Source organism: Mollisia scopiformis, assembly GCF_001500285.1.
Source record: "Mollisia scopiformis unplaced genomic scaffold LY89scaffold_33, whole genome shotgun sequence".
Taxonomy (NCBI): domain Eukaryota; kingdom Fungi; phylum Ascomycota; class Leotiomycetes; order Helotiales; family Mollisiaceae; genus Mollisia; species Mollisia scopiformis.
In genome coordinates this window covers 375,475-394,015 of record NW_017263613.1, presented here as the reverse complement: position 1 = coordinate 394,015, position 18,541 = coordinate 375,475, and the positions used below count along the sequence as shown (strand labels likewise).

General features: G+C 47.9%; 7 protein-coding genes across 7 annotated transcripts; 1 reads left to right on the top strand and 6 right to left on the bottom strand.

The window, feature by feature from the left end:
* Window position 1: 1 nt before the first annotated feature.
* LY89DRAFT_677158 (alpha-methylacyl-CoA racemase) lies at window positions 2-1,836 on the bottom strand (the record flags this gene model as incomplete). Its single annotated transcript, XM_018213660.1, has 3 exons — window positions 2-532; window positions 579-1,485; window positions 1,538-1,836. The coding sequence occupies 3 exons, from the start codon at window positions 1,834-1,836 to the stop codon at window positions 2-4; spliced, it is 1,737 nt and encodes a 578-aa protein (XP_018062641.1).
* Window positions 1,837-2,678: 842 nt separating this feature from the next.
* LY89DRAFT_677157 (DUF1446-domain-containing protein) lies at window positions 2,679-4,562 on the top strand (the record flags this gene model as incomplete). Its single annotated transcript, XM_018213659.1, has 4 exons — window positions 2,679-2,855; window positions 2,900-3,534; window positions 3,587-3,793; window positions 3,830-4,562. 4 exons carry the CDS (start codon window positions 2,679-2,681, stop codon window positions 4,560-4,562), a joined length of 1,752 nt encoding a protein of 583 aa, XP_018062640.1.
* A 518-nt stretch (window positions 4,563-5,080) lies between these two features.
* On the bottom strand, window positions 5,081-5,420 carry LY89DRAFT_691163 (uncharacterized protein; the record flags this gene model as incomplete). Its single annotated transcript, XM_018216243.1, has 1 exon — window positions 5,081-5,420. A coding segment is annotated over exon 1 (310 nt), but the record flags the coding sequence as incomplete, so codon positions are not given.
* Window positions 5,421-7,289: 1,869 nt separating this feature from the next.
* On the bottom strand, window positions 7,290-8,270 carry LY89DRAFT_691162 (uncharacterized protein). The gene is made up of 2 exons (XM_018216242.1): window positions 7,629-8,270; window positions 7,290-7,571 (listed from the first exon to the last, which is right to left on the bottom strand). Exons 1-2 carry the CDS (start codon window positions 8,044-8,046, stop codon window positions 7,372-7,374), a joined length of 618 nt encoding a protein of 205 aa, XP_018062638.1. The 5' UTR covers window positions 8,047-8,270; the 3' UTR covers window positions 7,290-7,371.
* Window positions 8,271-8,956: 686 nt separating this feature from the next.
* Window positions 8,957-10,421, bottom strand: LY89DRAFT_765093 (uncharacterized protein; the record flags this gene model as incomplete). The annotated part of the gene is made up of 3 exons (XM_018221657.1): window positions 8,957-9,600; window positions 9,777-10,218; window positions 10,293-10,421. 3 exons carry the CDS (start codon window positions 10,419-10,421, stop codon window positions 9,017-9,019), a joined length of 1,155 nt encoding a protein of 384 aa, XP_018062637.1. The 3' UTR covers window positions 8,957-9,016.
* Window positions 10,422-12,099: 1,678 nt separating this feature from the next.
* Window positions 12,100-14,356, bottom strand: LY89DRAFT_765088 (uncharacterized protein; the record flags this gene model as incomplete). Its single annotated transcript, XM_018221656.1, has 3 exons — window positions 13,599-14,356; window positions 13,287-13,532; window positions 12,100-13,228 (listed from the first exon to the last, which is right to left on the bottom strand). The coding sequence occupies exons 1-3, from the start codon at window positions 14,168-14,170 to the stop codon at window positions 12,100-12,102; spliced, it is 1,947 nt and encodes a 648-aa protein (XP_018062636.1). The 5' UTR covers window positions 14,171-14,356.
* Window positions 14,357-16,684: 2,328 nt separating this feature from the next.
* Window positions 16,685-17,813, bottom strand: LY89DRAFT_600211 (putative glycosyl transferase; the record flags this gene model as incomplete). The annotated part of the gene is given in 4 exon segments (XM_018210147.1): window positions 16,685-16,929; window positions 16,941-16,987; window positions 17,052-17,283; window positions 17,333-17,813. The coding sequence occupies 4 exon segments, from the start codon at window positions 17,811-17,813 to the stop codon at window positions 16,685-16,687; spliced, it is 1,005 nt and encodes a 334-aa protein (XP_018062635.1).
* Between the last annotated feature and the right edge of the window lie 728 nt (window positions 17,814-18,541).

Here is an 18,541-nt window from a genome sequence, read left to right as displayed (position 1 = left end):
ATTAATTATCTTTTGTCACTATTTCTACCATGAGATCATGCGGCCATCTCGGTTGATCGACACCGTTTGTTCTCGTCCCGACGTTGAATCCTAGCTGTACCTTGTTGCCAGGGAATTGCAGAATCGGTTTCACGCAGCGGATCTTAGCTCCTGCGGCTTTCGACTCGATTGTGTGGAACCATTCAGGGTTCAGAACGGTGGTTGAGCTGTTCTCTAAAAGCATCTTCATGTATCGAGGTAGGGTGTAAGTCATATTGTGATAATGTCGGAAGACTTGACGGCCGTTTCGATTCCAGACGTCTTGCCAGATTTCCTCGGGATATGTGCCGCAGGAGTTGATAAGCCATTGAGAATAGTAATTCAGAGCAACGTCAATGGTATACGAACCTCCATCTTCGGCTTGTCGCATGAGAGCAGTCAGGATGCCGGTTACGCCCCCGATGCTGGTGCAGTAATCCGAGTTCGGAAAGACGGGAGTTACGGCTTCATCGTTACCCATCGCTCTTCCGAATTCCATCGAAACTCCGCAGTTCTGCAAATCTCAGCTCCAAGTCCAGGAATTAGGAAACAGCACTCACCGCATCACTGATCTGCTGCCACCCACTCCGATCCCTCCACGGCCCATTCCACCCATAGCAATTCTCCCTCGCATAAACAACCCCTCTCCCCCTCCCCTCACAAATCTTCAATATCCCCTCCAGCCCAAACCCCCACTTATCCAAAACCCCAGGTCTATACCCCGAAATCACAACATCTGCTTCTAGCACAAATTTCCTCATTTTCTCCCTATCTTCTTCTTTGCGGAAATCAAGAAATGTGTTCCATTTCCCCCAATTCAGATCGCAGTGCAAAGAAGAGTAATCTACCAGATGCGGAGCCGTAACCCGCATCACGCTCGCGCCAATCTCCGCTAATCCTCTTCCGATGGCCGGTGCTGCGATGACGCGGGTGATGTCCAGGACTTTCAGGCCAGCGAGCGGTCTCTTGATGCCTGTGAGAGGGGCATCTGTCCACCATCCAGACCTTTGGGCTGGGTTAGGGTGGGAATGAATTTCGTAAAGTCCCACGTGGGCATTTGCTTTCCCGTGCTCGGAATTCAGATACTCTTCTTTCGTCCAGCAGATGGTTCCAGCTTGTTTGTACACATCGGAGGCAAGTCTCTGCATTTCTTGCGAGTTAATCTGTCCTATCTTCTCCGTGAATGGTTTCCACGATTCCTCCACGGAAGAAGCGTCTAGTTCGAGGGGGAGTCCGATGCTGTTGAGCGAGGGGTCGGGGTTCATGGAGCCGTGGAGGTGGAAATAGCGGCCATCTTTCGTTTTGTATATGTTGGTAGCGGAATTCCGGTGGTGGGTGCTGGCTTGGCGGTGGATGTCGAAGCTGGGGAAGTATTTTTCTGATTTGGGGCTCATGCCAGGGATCTTTTCGCCGGTGGGGTCGATGGTCCAGATGAGGGTTGACATGATGAATAGTTGGGCGTGGTCGCTGGGGATTTTATCAGCGAGTTGACGGTGCTGTGAAGCAGGAGAGTACGCACGTGTTGATTACCACCTCTTGTGGCTCGATGCCATATTTCTTTACCAGCAAGGCATTCAGAACCGTGGCTTCGAGTCCTTTCAGAGCTGATGTACTCTCCGCGAACCTCCAGTTGATCGGTATACTCGGTTTTTCAGACCCAACATACTTCACCTTGTCAGCGAACTTCTCAATGCCGGCCGGTAAACTCTTAGCAATCAACGGATTCCTTAGCACGCCTTCTCGAAACAATTTCTCTGACTCGCGAGGGACAGAATATGACTGTCCTGACATTCCATTCTTCTCATCGAGAGTTGACATCGTGGCTGTTAGATCTGGGGCTCGAGATCGTGGCTAGAACGAACCACACAGAAAACAAAACGAATTGGGATATAAAAGCAAACAGGCAAAGTGGGGCAAAAGGACCGAGGCTTGCCAATATTAAAGGAAAATTCAACTGGGTCTGGATCGCACGGTTTCTGCACTCATGCCGGTATGCAGAAATGCCTTGCACGCTTCCCTCGTCTTCGAGATATGGAGACTGCGGGGCAAACGAGTTCATATCGGTCCATTAGCAATAAATGACTCGAGTGACTCGTGTCAGACGGTCATGTGATTTGAGAGATTAATGATCCGGTCCGCAATACTTCTGGTGAATTAGTTATGTTTTGGGATAAAGAAGCTGCATCTGGCAGCGTCAAGAAAGTCGGCCGTCCTCGGTTAAGTGGCTTTTCCGAGTTACCCCGCTCTCACGTGAGGTGGTACAAAGATTCCCCCTCCTTGCTGCTGAAGATGTTTGGTAGATTTCTTATGAAGGGCGGCGAGCTATGTGATGCGTGTTTTTATCCGATTTTCGCTTCAGCATCTAGTTGCTGAACAAAATTGATCTTGAAATGTTTTCTTCAGGGGCAGCAAGCGAAAGATGGACGACCGAAAGGGGCCGAAGGCCAGTGAAGGTGGCCAATTGTTCTGGATATGCGGGTATCTCTAATCCCTTTAACCAATGGTGTTTATAGAAGGGTTAATCATCAACAGGTGACCCGAGCTGGCAAATGCTACGTCAAGCCACAGGCGGTGATGTAGACTTCATCACTGGTGACTACTTAGCCGGTAAAACTTCAAAAGTTCAAACGATCATCATTCTCAACTGATAATTTGAAGAAATGAATCTGGCCGAAAACGCAGAAGCATATGCAGCAGGTACAAACCTAGGCTGGGTCGAATCAGCGTGGGCCGGAATCCAGGAAAGCATCGAAATCCTCGCCGAACGCAAGATCAAGGTCGTGATCAATGGCGGAAGTCTCAATCCCTCTGGACTTGCTCAGAAAGTAGCTTTATTAGTAGGTCCTCAACAACTGGTTGGAGGAAGCTGACACCAATTTAGGCGAAAGAGAAAGGGCTCGAAGACTTGAAAGTTGCGTTCGTCGAAGGGGATAACTTGCTACCAATACTTGGCAATGACCTTGCTTCACTGAAAAAGGATCTTCCTCCACATCTCGATTCTGATAATCCGGATGTAAAGTTGCCGTGGAATTTATTGGGACCGAACAGTGAAAGTGTTCCCCTCGTTTCGGCAAATGCATACCTGGGAGCACGAGCCATTGTCCAAGGTCTGAGAGATGGAGCAGATATCATCATATGTGGTCGCGTGGCGGACGCATCGCCAGTCATTGGAGCAGCTTGGTATTGGCATTCTTGGAAAGACACCGATTATGATCGTCTAGCTGGAGCACTTATTTCTGGTCATTTGATCGAGTGCTCTGCTTATGTTAGTGGGGGAAACTTTTCTGGGTTCACAGAATACGATCTAAATACTTTCATCGAGCCAGGGTTTCCGATCACAGAGATCGATGCAGATGGTGCTTGTGTCATTACGAAGCATGAGGGTACTGGTGGCATGATCAACGAAGATACTGTGAAGTGTCAGTTCTTGTACGAGCTGCAGGGAAGTATTTATTTGAACAGCGATGTCAAAGCATACTTGAATGATGTCCGGATACAAAGAGTTGGAAAAGACAGGTAAATTGCATCTCTACTCCCTAATCAAGCGCCCTTCCTAAGTTTATTGCAGAGTCAGAGTCTCCGGAATCAAAGGCGCTCCTCCTCCACCCACAACTAAGGCGACAATCTTCTACCAAGGTGGCTACCAATCCCAAATCCTAGTCAACGCGACAGGCTACGGGACTGCCCAGAAATGGCAACTCTTCGAGACCCAACTAAGGAGAAAGCTATCAATATCCAGCGCAGATAAGGATCTCTCAATTCTCGAGTTCCAAATGTAAGTTCACTGGTCTATCCTATATTCCAAGCTAAGCGAAAGCAGAGTCGGAACACCCCAACCAAATCCAAAATCACAGCTGAATAGCACGACATACATGCGAGTATTTGCCGAGTCGCATTCGCAAGAAGCATTAATGAGCCTCCTAATCGCCTTCCGAGACATCTCACTACAACACTTCTCAGGATTCCACTCAGCGCTCGATATGAGGACAGCTATCCCAAAGCCATTTCTCGCCATGTATCCAGCCTTGATACTTCAAAATTCGTTAAAAGAGACAGTGACATTCTGTGATCCGAATAATGGTGCTGCACTTGAAGCAACAAACGTCGGCTATCCACCAAAATACTCACTCCTCGAGCGAAGAGAAAATATCCCAACTACCTACCTCGGGAAACAACTCTCATCTTTCGGTCCCACTAAGCCGGTCCGACTAGGAGACATCGTCCTCGCTCGCTCCGGAGACAAAGGCTCAAACCTCAACGTCGGGTTCTTCGTCCACTCAGCGAGAGCATGGGAATGGTTACGCTCCTTCCTCAGCTCGTCGAAGATGGTTCAGTTGATGGGCGATGATTGGAGTGACGAGTATTTTCTCGAGAGAGTCGAGTTCGAGAATATTTTCGCGGTGCATTTTGTGGTGTATGGGATTTTAGGGAGGGGCGTTAGTGGTTCGACCAGGTTGGATTCTTTGGGGAAGGCGTTTGCGGATTATGTGAGGGATAAGGTTGTTGATGTTCCGGTGGAGATTTTGTATGGATCGAAAATGTGATGTGTTTGGAAGTAGTTGGGTTACTCTCTTTTGACAGAGATTAAGGGTGTATGAAGCAAGGTTATTATCTTCACAGTCTATTGTGACAATGTTGTAGGTTTGTTTGACGGGCTTTCAATTTTTGAGCGACATTGTTCGTGAGCCAGAGAACCACCATCCGGACAACCATTGTCCAGAGGACCGTCATCGAGAGAACCATAATCTACAAAACCTTTGGCGAGTAGCTCACCAAAGCAATCTCCGTCTCAGAGCACCGTCTAAGCCTCTCGCAGGCCACGGAGCACCGGGAACGAAATCCACCTCTCCATATTCCACCCACGTCAATCCCAACACCGCCGTGTTCTGAAAGTTGGGCACCAGAATCTGCATTCGGGCATCCGTCCTGAGATCCTGTACGAACGTACTCATGCTAGTCTCAATCTCGGACCGATGAAGTGCATTGACCTCTCGTCCCAGGTTATCCGTTCCTCCCCCTTGTCCCATCATCAGAAGAGTAAATTCTCTCAACTGAGTCACCTTCAACACGTCTAAGAATAGCATATTAGAGCTAAACTTGAACCTTTCCGGAGCATTGTGATATTGAAATTCCATGTCCAACAATTTGATCTTGGCCATGTCGGTCGCATCCATATTGTACAGTCCCAGACGAACTCCTCCCCAATATATTTGGCTGGGTCCGGGATGCACGAACCGGTCAATGTCGAAGTTGACGTAGAGAACTCGACCGGCTTGGTGGTTGACCAGCGTGCATTTGGTGAAGAATCTCAACGCTTCTGCTCGGGATGCACGGTTGATCTGAAGCACAACCGGGGCTTTGGATTTCTTCATATCGTATTGGGTATGTAGGGTGTAGGCAGGACCTCTCCAGCTATGACCGATATCTTCGAAGGATAGGTAGATGTTTCGAGGAGGTGTGAGACCGCAGAGTGCAGCCCCTGCGTTGATACTTGTGTTAGCTGCTGTTGACGAGATGATTGTTCACGTAGAGTGAGACTCCTCAAAGAGAGCGAGGCTTGTCGAGATGGAAGGATGGATTCTCCAGTACTTACAGATCTGGTCTTTCAACTCAGGAGCGAGCTTGGCGAACTGGGGCAAAGCTGGACTCGGACTCAGAGGAAATGGCGAAGTATTGAGCTTCGGCAGGGAGGCAAGCAGAGTTTGTAGACGTGCCTTTCCTGGACGTGACCGCTGCACACGCGGCACTCGTAATGGTGGAGGAGGCATGGTATTGTCAATCGCGATGGAACGCCAGTATCGCGGCAGGAGATTGGTGTAATGCAGTGTCTTCAGAACGAGCTGTTGTGGCAGAAGTGGAGGTCCTGAGCTTCGCGCGAAAACTTTCACCACGAAAGGGGGGCGTCGAAACGAGCTGTTCTGGGAGAGGTCGTGAGTTACGCGCGATTTTCGAGAGACTTTCACCACGAAAGGGGGGCTTAGCGTCGTCGAAGCGATCACCTGACACAAAACGGCCTGATCCTCCAGAAGACGAGGTCTTGAAAATTCGAGTTTTCAGGCAAAAAATCGTGACGTGGGACGACCAAAGAGGCTGCACGAAAGGCTGACCACGAAAGGGGGCGTTAAGTTCTTGCAGAAGTCGAGGTCCAGGTTGTGGGAAAAATTCGTGCTTTGCATGAGAAATTGTGACGTGAGGACGACTGAAAAGCTACGCGAATTCACTCGAAAGGGGGGATTAGCGCTCTCGAAGCGATCACCTGACACAGAACGACCTGATCTTCCAAAACTTAAAGTCGTGAAAATTCGAACTCTCATGTGAAAAAATGTGATATGAAACGACTAAAAGGCTACGCGAAATCCTCACCACGAAACGGGCCGTTAGGTACTTCTACAAGTTGAGGTCGCGAAACTTTGAATTTCGGCCAAGGCCATGTGATGTGAGACGCGTGAAAAACTACTTAAGTACGCGATATTTTCAGTACGAGAGGGGGCGTCAGTGTTATCGAAGCTATCACCTCACGCAAAGAGATGTTTTTATGACGTGAATGGAGTTAGCATACCCACTTGTTAAGGGATGCCTCTTGGTGCCTAGGTATATAAAGAAGTGCAGCAAAGAGGAATCCTGCAACATCCATCTTCTTCATTATTATCGCATATTTTGGAAAACTCATTCACCAACTCCTTCACCTTACGTAAAGCGCAAGATTATCTGGCCCCCTCTTTGGAAGGAGTGGAGCGTTTTCGGCAAGTCTAGGTTGTGATGTCATTAGCTATACAGCTGAGCTATACTTCCTAAACCATTTAGTACCTAAGTGAGGGAGCAAGAGCTCGAGATCTCAAGCTTTACTAGCTGTGCGCGGCAATATTGAAAGGAAAGGAATGGAATGGAATCTAAGGGATTAATTGATTGGAATCACTCTCTCTTATCTCTCTTTCTTGCGGTGACAGTGATGAAGATGCAGAACGGCCTGATACCTAAAGCGAAATACTGCCACGAAAAGGAGTATTAGCGTAGCGACGTCTTAACACAAAACAACTTGATACCCAAAGCGTCGGAGGTAATACATGCAAGGAAGGACTACGAAGGTTTATCACAAGATTGAGGGATAGAACTTTGATTGCAGCAAGTACTACAATTAAATCTGGGATATAAAATAAAGAATATCCGAAACTGTGGGACGGTATAAATAGACCGAGTCGTTGGTGGGAATTAGGATTCAAAGCTCAAAAGAATTGGAGAAGAACCCGAATCCTTTCTATTTTGAATAATCTGCTTCTTATTCTTTTGAGTTGCGGTCTAACACAACCTCAACCAAGTACCCTGTACCCTGTACCTCCAGATTCTCGTTGTCCTTTAGAGCTTGGCCTTCAAAGGTTTACCACTATTTAGAGCATCAAAGATCTTCAAGCTTCCAACAGTAAGCGCTCCAGCACTTGCAATCCCATCAACGATAGCCACACCGTATCCTGCTGCCCCAGCACTTTGTAGAGTGGCGAAAACACTTCCAGCAGCCACGTCACCGATGGAGGAATGTGCGAGAGAGGCAGCGGTGCCTAGAGAATCCAAGTCAGTAGAGTAGATAAAAAATCAAATTCAAAGGAGAAACTTGCCAGCTCCAACACCTTCACTGCCAAATCCAAGGATCCAGAAAGCAGGGGTAGTGACAAGGCCAGGATACATAGTGATCAAACCCGCACCAGCGATCACGGCAGTTCCTCCAGGATGAGCTTGGATCCATTGGCCGGCTTCATCTAGCTTAGGAACAAGCTTCTCACGACCGAAATCAGACAAGGTAGCGAGGGCCGGACTGAACTTGTTTTCGCGGAAGTCCTTCAAGCTTGTGCTCGTGACGTAGAGGCCTGGGATGATTTCCTTTTCGCCAAACTGGTTCAAAGTGGCGATTGAGACACTAACGGCAGGACCAAGATGTTTCGTCTGGAATTCTGTCAAGGCGTCGCCGGTCAGAAGGAGAGCCGGACCCAGATGTTCTTCTCCGAACTGATCAAGGACTTTCTTTGTTTTGTCCATGATATGACTGAGAGCTGGTGTGAATTTCTCTCGATGAAAGTCTTTGATGTTGGTAACAGCATCGCCAATGAGGGGCGCGACGTTGTCGTTTGCGAAGTCTTTTGCGAGGGTTGCTGTTCCTGCAAGATAGGTGACGCCGCTTTTCATGACGTCTCCGAAGGACACCATAGTTGAAAGTAAGAAGTGAAGAACTGATTGGGTCGCAATTCTCTCAGCGTTTGAGGTGGGAAGAAAGGTGGAGGAAATCTGAGATGGCGAGGCTGTTCTTGATTTTGTTTGCCCGCGTTTGTTGAAGTCACACAAGCGAGGTCTTTATGCAGCCAGCCTCATGCAAACGGGCAAGGCTCAATTTCACAGCCTCCAGCGCGTAGAAATCTTACACAGGTCAATATGACTGGTTGTTTTAACCTTGAGTCTAAGCCTTCTTCAAGGCTCTGTTACATCCACGGCACACTACTGTACACGGAAGATGTAGAATTAATTGCAAATCTGCCAAGTATATCTCCTAATTAAGCTCTATTTAAGCAATGCGATCTGGCTGGTGGCAGGATGCGCTGTTCGATACTTACTTAGTATGAAGCAGGTTGTCGCTTTGAACTTTAATCTGAGCTGATGGTGAGCATGCCGGAGCAGAGCCTGAGTATCCGGGAGCACGCACTTAGTCAGCCTGCGCACCATAATATGGAACCCATTTTGGCCTCCTGTGTAGTCTGTCTATAATTTTATTGCTGCATTTTGCCCGGTGATCGTTTGCTGCTACTTGTAAGGTGCCTGTTGGTGTTGTTCTGGATCCCACTTGTCAAAGAGCATGTGACTAGTGATATACCATACTTTCCGCAATTTCTGCGGTAGCACGTCTTCTAGTCACTCTGACTCCTCAGAAATGGTGGAGTCATGTGTTTTACAATAGCTCTGTTGTAGCTTACAATACATAGAGGGTAATTCAAACGGGTTCTCTCGTACTTCCAACCTATTGACCCCCTTTCAACAACTGCTCTTCGAGAGATGGGTCAGATCTCAGGTCGGAGAGAAGCTCCTTTCCAAGTCCTTTCCAATTTCCTATCTGGTCTGTGCCCCGTCTTCGAACCTTGAGCGAATGCCTACGGAAGTCCACAAACCACACAGCAAGCCAATAGATATTAGCCAAGATGACCAGTGCTGCGCTGACCCAAGCAAACGCCAGCGCTCGCTTCCCCGAGGTAACATAGAGGCTTACTCCGCTTCCAACAGAGTTGATCAGACCACTCACAATACCTGCGATGACTGTAATCAAGATGGCAGCAACAAGCTCTCCAATAAAGGCTAGTCCAGCGGCAGCGAAGACTGTGTAGGCTATTAAACGACTCCTCCCCATAATCACACTGGCAAGAGATCCTAGGGCTAGAATACCACTTCCAACAAGGCCTATAATCTGGAAAGTGGAAAGGAGCGTCATCACTAAGACCAGGGAGCTGCCGATGGTGCCAGCTCCGCCTCCTCCGCCTTGGAGGATTGGAACGCTAACATTCACTGTCGCAATTGAGATAGAGCTTGGGATAGAGGTATTAGATAAACCTTTAGAGATGACAAGTAATTAGCAAGAGCTTCAACTCGGGAGAGGAATGCAACGCTAAATGGTCATTTATATGCTGAGAGGAAGAAGAGATAGAAAGCTTGACGCAGAGCATGCAAACGAGGAAGACGTAAATCATGGCGGTCGCTTTCCCGAGAAGTGAAGCAACAAAACTCACCAGCTCCGATACTTCCCCAAGTAGGACAATTGTCCATGGTCATTGCGGCATTTGGATCAGACGTATTCGTATAGTTGCCGCTGCAAACGTTCCCGGCGTACACATTATAGCAGTCCTTGACCCCCAGACTTTGCATCAACTCTTGCACTAGATTGTTTTCGACCGTTGTTAAGCCACCATCGACCACGTTCGTTATATTTGTGATGATCCCCTCTATTGCATTGGTGATACCTGTGATTGGCCCACCATTGGAGGTCAGGTTCCCAAGGCCGGTCAGATTTCCAATACCACTAAAAATGCTATCGAGACCACTGCCAATAGATTGAATTGGATGTGAAATATCGAATCTGGGCTGGATCTCTGCCTTGCTTGCCGCGGGTGTTGCAACTGCTGTAGTGGGGTTAAACTGAATGATATTGTCGCCAAGATGGGAAGTGTTCATCTGGGAGTTAAATTAGCTGTGGCTCTGGAGCATCACACAATACAACCGCGAAACCCTAGGTTGGATGGACGAACGGAAAGAAGATAGTATTGGCTCATTTGATTAGGTTGCCGGCCAGCCAGCACGAGTACAAGAGTGAGAGCAAAGGCAGCCATGGCAATAATGGCGGGAACCAAAGCCGTTGGTCGAAGACGCCCTGACATGTTGCTTGGATTGGTTGCTTCTGAATTCAATGGAATGTGCAACTAAAAATCGACAGAAACGACAATGGCTTGGATTCGGTTCGATATGTGGTAAGCTGGATCTTGGTATATACTACAGCACTCCAGACGGCAATTCGTTATTTTAATACGATCTGACCTCAGCCACCGTATGGAGTGGCCGCACGAGCTATGAAACTACCTTTGACAGAAGAGGTTTCCATGAGATTCAATGGAATGCAATAGTAAGGTGACTGGAGCTCACGTCTCGTTTAAGATCTCAATGATGGTGCATGCGATGCGGACTGCTGCTCGCATGACATGGGGGTTGTGTTATTGCGATTGCTGTGCACGGATGCTGTACTGTACAGTACATGGGGTGTGTGAGACTCTTTGAAGTCTGCCAAACCAGAGGGAGCCGGACCCATTGTCCGAACTCGTAACTTTCGTCCCAGTCCACTGCAGTGGCGCAGTCTTTTATTGATTCTGATTTGCATGATGAAGAAGCATCGCAAGATAGGGTAAGTAAGTGCAAGTCTAAGCAGCTGCGCTTAAGCTCGTGAGGAGGAATCAGTAGATAAGAAGAAGAAGAAGCCATTGCAGAACAAGTCGGACAATCATTCATTCTGGACGAGACCAAATATATATTTATCTCACTCACATCCACGTTAATAGCCAATCCACGTTCCGAATAATTACGACCTAACCAGCCCTTCTCATAACGCAAAACCAAAGAAAAAAAGAAGCACGGCAATCCCATCCCATCCCATCCCAACAATGTCAAAAAACGGCTACCAAACCCCTCAACAACTAATCGCAGACCTCGACGTCCACCCCTTCGCAGACCCTCAAGTCATGACCTCAACGACCGACAGCCTGCCCGGCTACCGCATCGTGCGCGTTATCGGCACCGTGTACGGGCTCACCGTACGAGCCAAGAATATCAGCTCATCTATCGGCACCATGGTCAAGGGCCTGGGCGGTGGCGAGCTGCGCTCCTTCACCACGATGCTGTACTCGGCGCATAGTACGTCAAATTTTGCCCTTGTCTTGTATTCAATCTGGGAGCTGGGATTTTCGGGATCATCCTCGAGAGCTATTCATCAAAGAAAATGTGTCACAGCTCCTCGGATGTGCTTCTCGGCTCCAGGAACTCTATCAAATTTACATACTGATTTGTCTATAGACGAGGCGCTGGCCCGCGCCGTCGGCGAGTGTCTGCAGTTGAAGGGGAATGCGATGGTGGGCGTCAAGTTCGAGAATAGCTCGTTGGCAGAGATGGGAGCAGTGGTTTGTGCGTCAGGGACGGCGGTCGTGGTGGAGATAATCGAAGATGAGTAAGAGAGTGCGAGGGGCAAGGGGATGGGGGGATATGTTGAGGCAAGCGGTGCTCATGTAGTCATCCGAAATGGCTTATCTTATTCAGAATCAGACCTCACTTCTTACTTTTGGATCATGAAAAATATGATCCATCAAAATCTACTATTCTCTACTCTAAACGTACCGTGACTTCAACAGGATAAGGAGGATAAGAGAGTAGAGTTGCGCAAGTTCAATCAGTACATGAGAGAGGAGATACTGAGACATAGTGTCGATGAACGAAAACTAAGAAACATACATTGCAACAGCTATTGGGGACTGAGACGCTCATAGCTAGAACCCACGACATCACGATTCTCTATTACTTCATAGTACTAGCCTCCATCTCCTGCAAAACAGCCGTAAACTTCGGTCCAAATGCCTTGAGTACAACATCTACATCCGGCCGGCTCGACATCTCAGCCATTGCTCGTCGCTGCTGAGCGACATCTATGCCCATTCCATCATCATTTGAATCCATATTCTTAACGTCTTGTCCGCGGCGAACAGGTCCGTCGACCGTGGCTGGCGTGAGCAAGGTCTCATCCAGCAACGCATTCCACCTCGCGATATAGGGGACACACCCATACAATGCCGCATTTTGTGTTCGATTTTGTGTTCGATTTTGTATAGATAACGCCCGCAGAGAGGCAAGATATGAGGCGTGTGCATCCAGTGCTGCTCCAACTGGGGCCATTTCAGCAGGCGTAAGTTGGGAGTAAATCTTCTGCAAGGCGGGAGTCATCGTGCCTGCCGCTCCGCCGCTGCCACCATCATTGGGAGAAGCCTTGTCGGCCGGTTCGGACTGGCGAAATGCACTGAGAGCTCTCTTGGCGTACTGTCGGAATGCTTCTCTAACGTCAGGACAGTTCTTGGCGATAAGGTGGAGGAAATGTACGGAGCGCGGTATGTGTTTGTGGAGCAGATCGATATAGGCTTGCACTGAGGGAAAGTCCTCTGAATTCTTGGCTCCAGCTGGCTTGGGCTGTGTAATCTTGATCAAGTCGCTCAGAAAAGCCTGCAAGTCTGTGAGACCGTCACCGAGATCCACGCCGTTGTGAACAGACCGAATAATTGGGTCATAAGCAGCCACCACCTCGCGGATGGCTTGGGTCAGGAGATCAGGGTGTTGGCGGCAGAGCACGTTTACGATCTCCTCGCGATCGTGGATGGAGAGAAAATCAGCATGATACTTGAGAGCCTGTGTATGCTGAGGCTCAGACATGTAACGCGAAAGGTTTGGGTTGACAGAATCCACGATGACAGCAGCAATGGATTTCTTTCGCTTGATGCTGAGAGCCCTAATCTCTTCGTGCGTCTGTCGGGGTTGTTTGGAGTACCACTTCATAGCGTCTAGTTGTTGTTTGCTAAGACCTCCCTTACTTTTTTCGATTTTCTCCATTGACTTGCGAAACGAGGTCTTATCCCATGAAAATATGGTGCTGATGATTCTGTTTACAAAAAACAGTCAAAACTAAAGGAACGCTTGAAATGCAGGGCGTAACTCACGTCTGCAGCAAATTGCTACCATCGTCAACTTTCTGGCTCAACCCGGCCCAGTTCGCCAAAGCCGTCATGCTGAGCTTCGTTAGAATAATTTGCATCATTCCATTTATCATGGTGGCCGCATTGCCGATCTTGAGAGTTTGTTTCATGATGGCGTATGGAATGAGCGTGTGGACACCATTAAGTAAGTTGATGAGGTATTGTCCGCTAGGATTGAGGATGAAAATATGATAGAGAAAGGTTGCTCCTCTGCAGAAAACCGTCAGTAATGATGAGAGATCGCTAGTTGGACCTGAAAAAAGCATCGACACTTACACGATGGTAGCATGTTCGACTGCATCTTGGACTGAAGATGGGAGGTGCTCGAGGCTATCAGATTCCGCCACCTTGTCAAAAAGGACATCGACCAAGTCCTCATACACCAGATCTTGAATGACTGTATCCCAAGCTTGCTCAAGATGGCTCGGGTCACCGTTGTTCGAATTGTCGCCAGCCGAATTCCTCGGACACCCGCCGAGACAACCGCGAACGACTGATTCCAGAAATGCGGATGCGGCAGTGGCGACCGTCTTCCTCGTACCCAAGGCTCCCTTATCGTAGCTTTCGGAGAGCTCTGAGCCTGCCAGCTTGAACAGCAAGCCCTGCACTCTCTGTTGCCAGAATGCCGGAGGAAGCGTGGATAGACCGGGAAGCTCGACAACGAATTTTTCTAGGAGCATGTGCATAATTGGCGAGGAAATTGGCCCAGATCCGTCGGAAATGGGGCTTCCAAAAGTTTGAATAGCACCAGGCCACTTCAATCCGGCTATCTCTTCGTAGGTAGCATCGTGGGTCAAGATATCAAATAGAGCGTAGGTTTGCTCTGCTGTGAGAGTATCGGAGACCATTGTGATCAGTTGGATGGCTTTGAAGTTGATTTTTCTGTGTTGAATGATCGTTAGTTGAAGAATGTGTCCCAATGGTTAAAGCAGAACGATTTGCTGTATAGCGTGCAGATTTTTGTCATTCACTAGCTTTTCTACCTCTTCGTAGATCTTATGGTAGGAGGTCGAATAACAGTACACCGTCACTTGAGCTTTGTTAACGCCGCTGATCCTAAAATCAGATGGCATGTGAAGACTGAAGGAACGAATTGCATCCTTGTTGACAACGGTACGCGGGGTTGATCTGATCTGCTGAGACCACAGGCCGCTTGATCGTCAAGGACTCTAGCTTGCGATGCGAGTTTGTTTCGTCGCAACACGCAATGATAAGTCTAATAATACTTCCTTGGCAACCAAGACGGGATCGTGAGAAAAGACTTGAGACGATGCAGTACCCGAGCCTTCCAGATGAGATGCGATACGAGAGAGCAATAGGCAACAATCTGCGCTTTAGTTAAGCTGCTCAGGCTTCAACCTTACCTGTACTCAGGCTTCTTAACTGAGCCGAGGGCCAGCCGAGCCGAGAGTGAGTAGCGCCTGAGCAACGGCAAGCTTACTGTACTACCCTACCCCTATGCGATGCGATGCAGAAGAAAGATGAAATTGATATATGATACCAAACTATTGGCAAGGCTGGAGAGCACACGGCAGCAAATATTATATGGCGTTGGTCAGCTCAAATGGCCTCTCATGGGTCCTTGCCCACGACCATAAACTGGACCACCCTCAGCTGCCTGCCATCTCATATCTAGGTTCCACACATCGCCAGTATGAAACACTCCAGTTTAAAGTTCCTCGGGCGCAAAGCCGGTGAAGCCAATGAACACAAGAACTCCAGCTCCTGGAACTGTTCGTTCAAGCATGTACTTGTTTGTTAGGTGGACCTGCTGGTTCTGTAGGACTCGTTGAACTTGTTGATCTTGCTGTGCCGGATGCTCCAGAAAACACTACTCATACATAGCGACCTCATAGTGGTCATTAGGATCCTGTAGACCATTCATAAACCCATTTGCCATCTTGTGCTTGAGTTTTCTTGTTCTTTTAATGTAGGTGACTTTGTTCTTGGTGTCCATGATTTCGGTTGTGTCTTTGGAAGATAGAGATAGATCGTAAAATCAGGACAGAGAGTTTCTTATTGCTTGCCCATGGACGCCCTAATTGTGTTATTGGCACTTCTCTTGATTTAGTCTTGATCAACAAGAAGCGAGATGTGACGATTAGTGAAAGGGATCAAGGCTTCCTGACTCAAGAGCTGCGAACGGCTTTTCGAGTCTCGCAATAATGGCAGTTACATTCCACCTTTTTCTATACAGGCGGAAATGATAAAAGTGCAATGAATGGTTCCTTAGTTTATAATTAACACAACTATTCAAAACTCGTTAAAGATGAAGACAAGGCAGCCAGAAAAGTAAGACATAATCATGATATTATGATTGTCACTAGATGAGTTTGCAAATGCTTGTTTTGATAGATAGCATAGTATCCATTTATTTAATTAAAAGCCATGCGTACAAACTCTCGTCTGCCCCTGACATCCACGGACCTGGCGATGCATCAACACATCATTGAGATTGATGAAGAAGACTGCACAGATATCCCATGCAGTTGGTCGCCCCCTACAAGCAAATCCAGATCGTTGTCCAGTGCCATACCGTCGGCCATCGTGAGTTGCACCCGCGAAGAGCCATCTCTGATCCATTGCATTGATTGGTCCTGTGTAGTATATACCGTTCACAGCTTGTGTTGGAATTCTGACGCCATTGAGGGTTATCTGTAATTGACCCGCTCCTGGTATGGCTGACATCTTGTTCGTGAAGATCTCCTTTATTTAGTTACATATCGATGTTATTTTGTGAAAGCGTATTTTTCTGGAAGATAGGAGGAAATTCCAAGATCGGAACTGGGAATTTTTTTATGCTTGGCCATAGCGAGTCTTGATGGGTGGCAACGAGAATGGTTGAATGCTGAGAATGGAATCGATCATGTTGAGATTAGATTTGTGAATGCTACATTTGAGAAGAAGTCTTTAGCTACCACTTAGTCGCCATGTCTTCTCAAGATTCAATGAACATGAATTGCAGTGATGCACAAAGCTTAACCTGATCTGTTTTGGTCTTGTGTCTTTCTTCGTGATAAATTGTGGGTGATAACATTATGGGAATTGTGGTGAGACGGTATGGCTTGGCATTTGATCATTCCTTAAAATAATCCAAGCTTGATCAAGCTGTATAATAAGACCACCCAATGATAACGCGAGTTAATCGTAGCGCAAGAATTGACTGAGCACTGAGCGCCAAATGAGCGTCGATGCACGTGACAATATATGACATTCGAAGAAATGTGGTACTGTAATATGGCTTTAAATGATCACGAAGAAAACGAAAGCTCAGAGTAGTTCCATAGAGTCATGAGAGTAAATCAACTATGATTCAGGTATCAATATAACAATGCAAGCAACACCAAACTCCAAACTGCAAGCTATTCTACAAAAGACTTCTCCACAACAGAAGCCCTCCTTACTCGTGCCAGCTTACACTGCAACAGACCAGCCCACAAGAACACCAAGATACACCCGCAAGAAATACCAAACATCGCTAAAGGCACCGCTAATTTCCCCATAGAAACAATGAAGTGAGCATCGAAAGAATGCCACGATGAAGCGCCAAGATGATGAAATAACGGGGTGGTGACGTGTCCATTCAGACGATGGAGATTCGGATTCTCTGCTGTTCACCGAGGATCCTGAGATCAGTTCTGTTGCCCTGAAGAGCGTGGATGACTCTGCGTGGTAAGTGTCAGTCAGGTGACTCAGTTGGTACACTCTAGGCAGCAATGTTGGACTTACGAGGCATAGTGGCATCCCGTACTGAACATGACGGTAGCATACGGTAATCCAAGCCAGTTCCAGTTGAAGATGGGTAGGTTCCGAAGCAGCTCTCCTACGAAAGGATGGCCTTTGCTGGCCATCAAGAAGCCGTTGGAAAAGCCAACTGGATGAGCTGCCGGTGCTACGAAGCCAAATCTTCTCAGTGGCCCCAAAGATCTTCGACATTCGAGGTCCATATCAAGTACAGTCCCTATGATACGTTAATACAAAGAAGAAATAGTTTTGCATTGAAGTCTCACCTCCATACTCATGCAACACCATGTACCGTAGAGCGTCTATCCGCTGAATCGGATACTTGTACCCATCCCACATGCTCTTCAAGTGAGGAAACTTGTCTTCCACAAATTGCCCGGCATTTTCATCTGTCCAGAAATGCGTTTCCCAGTCCGGGTGATACGACAAGCAGGCATTCCTTGCTATTACCCATGCCTCTCGCGGTTGCTTATGACCCAAAGAGATTTGATGAAGGATGGGAGGAATGAGATCTGGATACTCTGGGGACGAAGCTTGCTTGTTCTCCGAGTAGTTGCCAAACGTAATATCGAAATCATCTCGTTGTTGCGAAATGAAGAAGTCAGACGATGTCAGCCTCCACGTGATGGGGAGTGTAGTGATGGAAAGAACGACCTGGATACTGTGTCGGAAGTAGATGAGAACGACAAGTACGATCACTGCCAGTATCCTGAAGTTGTACCGGAAGACGGGGCTTGTCGCTGTCATTTTAGGATTAGGTGGAGGAGGAGGGAAGTGAACATGCAAAAAGATTTGTCCACCGTCCTCAACGAGCTCTTAGTATTGGGTTGCTGCCACACTTTTGCGCGACCGGATGCCGTGGCCAGACCGACGGAGCAAAGCTCACGACCGAGCCCATGTCGAGCGTTGTTACTGTAGCAGGGGTAAAAGGGCGTCTCCAAGCGAGTGGGAGTGCCTCACTTGCTTAGTGAGCTCGGTAGTTGAGGCATTTCTGAGACAAATCGCTTTTGGAATATTCCTCACGTGGAACCTACTCGGACGAGTCTGAGCTGACTGGCTGATCTAGATTGCGGCGTAGATTGACGGGAGCATGATTACTTACTAGTTCGGGCTGTCCGCCTCTGATCCGTTCGGCAGCTGGGGTAGTGCATCGTAAGTGATATACGTTGCGGGCTTTATTGGTCCACTCGCTTCATCCTGCGTGCCTTCCAACCTTGTTGGGAAAGTTGGATGATGGAAGCACAAGTGATGTGTTCTTCACGAACACATCCTGCACCGACGATCAATCAGATCAGTTGATTGTCATGATTTGTACATTTTATGCTGAGGATTCCTTGACATCCGGACGAATCAGTCTGCCAACCGCACCGCCCTTACATGGGGACAGATAAAGTCGAAAATTTGCAAATTTGGAATAGATAGCATGACCCTGAAGCTTATCCATGGCGTGATACTGTGGACCAAACACGGAGGTC

What these genes read in the sequence shown, in the direction of transcription:
- LY89DRAFT_691162 (XM_018216242.1), bottom strand. Translation starts at nt 8,046, where the DNA reads ATGGACAAAACAAAGAAAGTCCTTGATCAGTTCGGAGAAGAACATCTG. An exon ending in CAGTGAAGGTGTTGGAGCTG is followed by an intron (nt 7,572 to 7,628) that starts GCAAGTTTCTCC and finishes TGGATTCTCTAG; the next exon opens with GCACCGCTGCCTCTCTCGCA.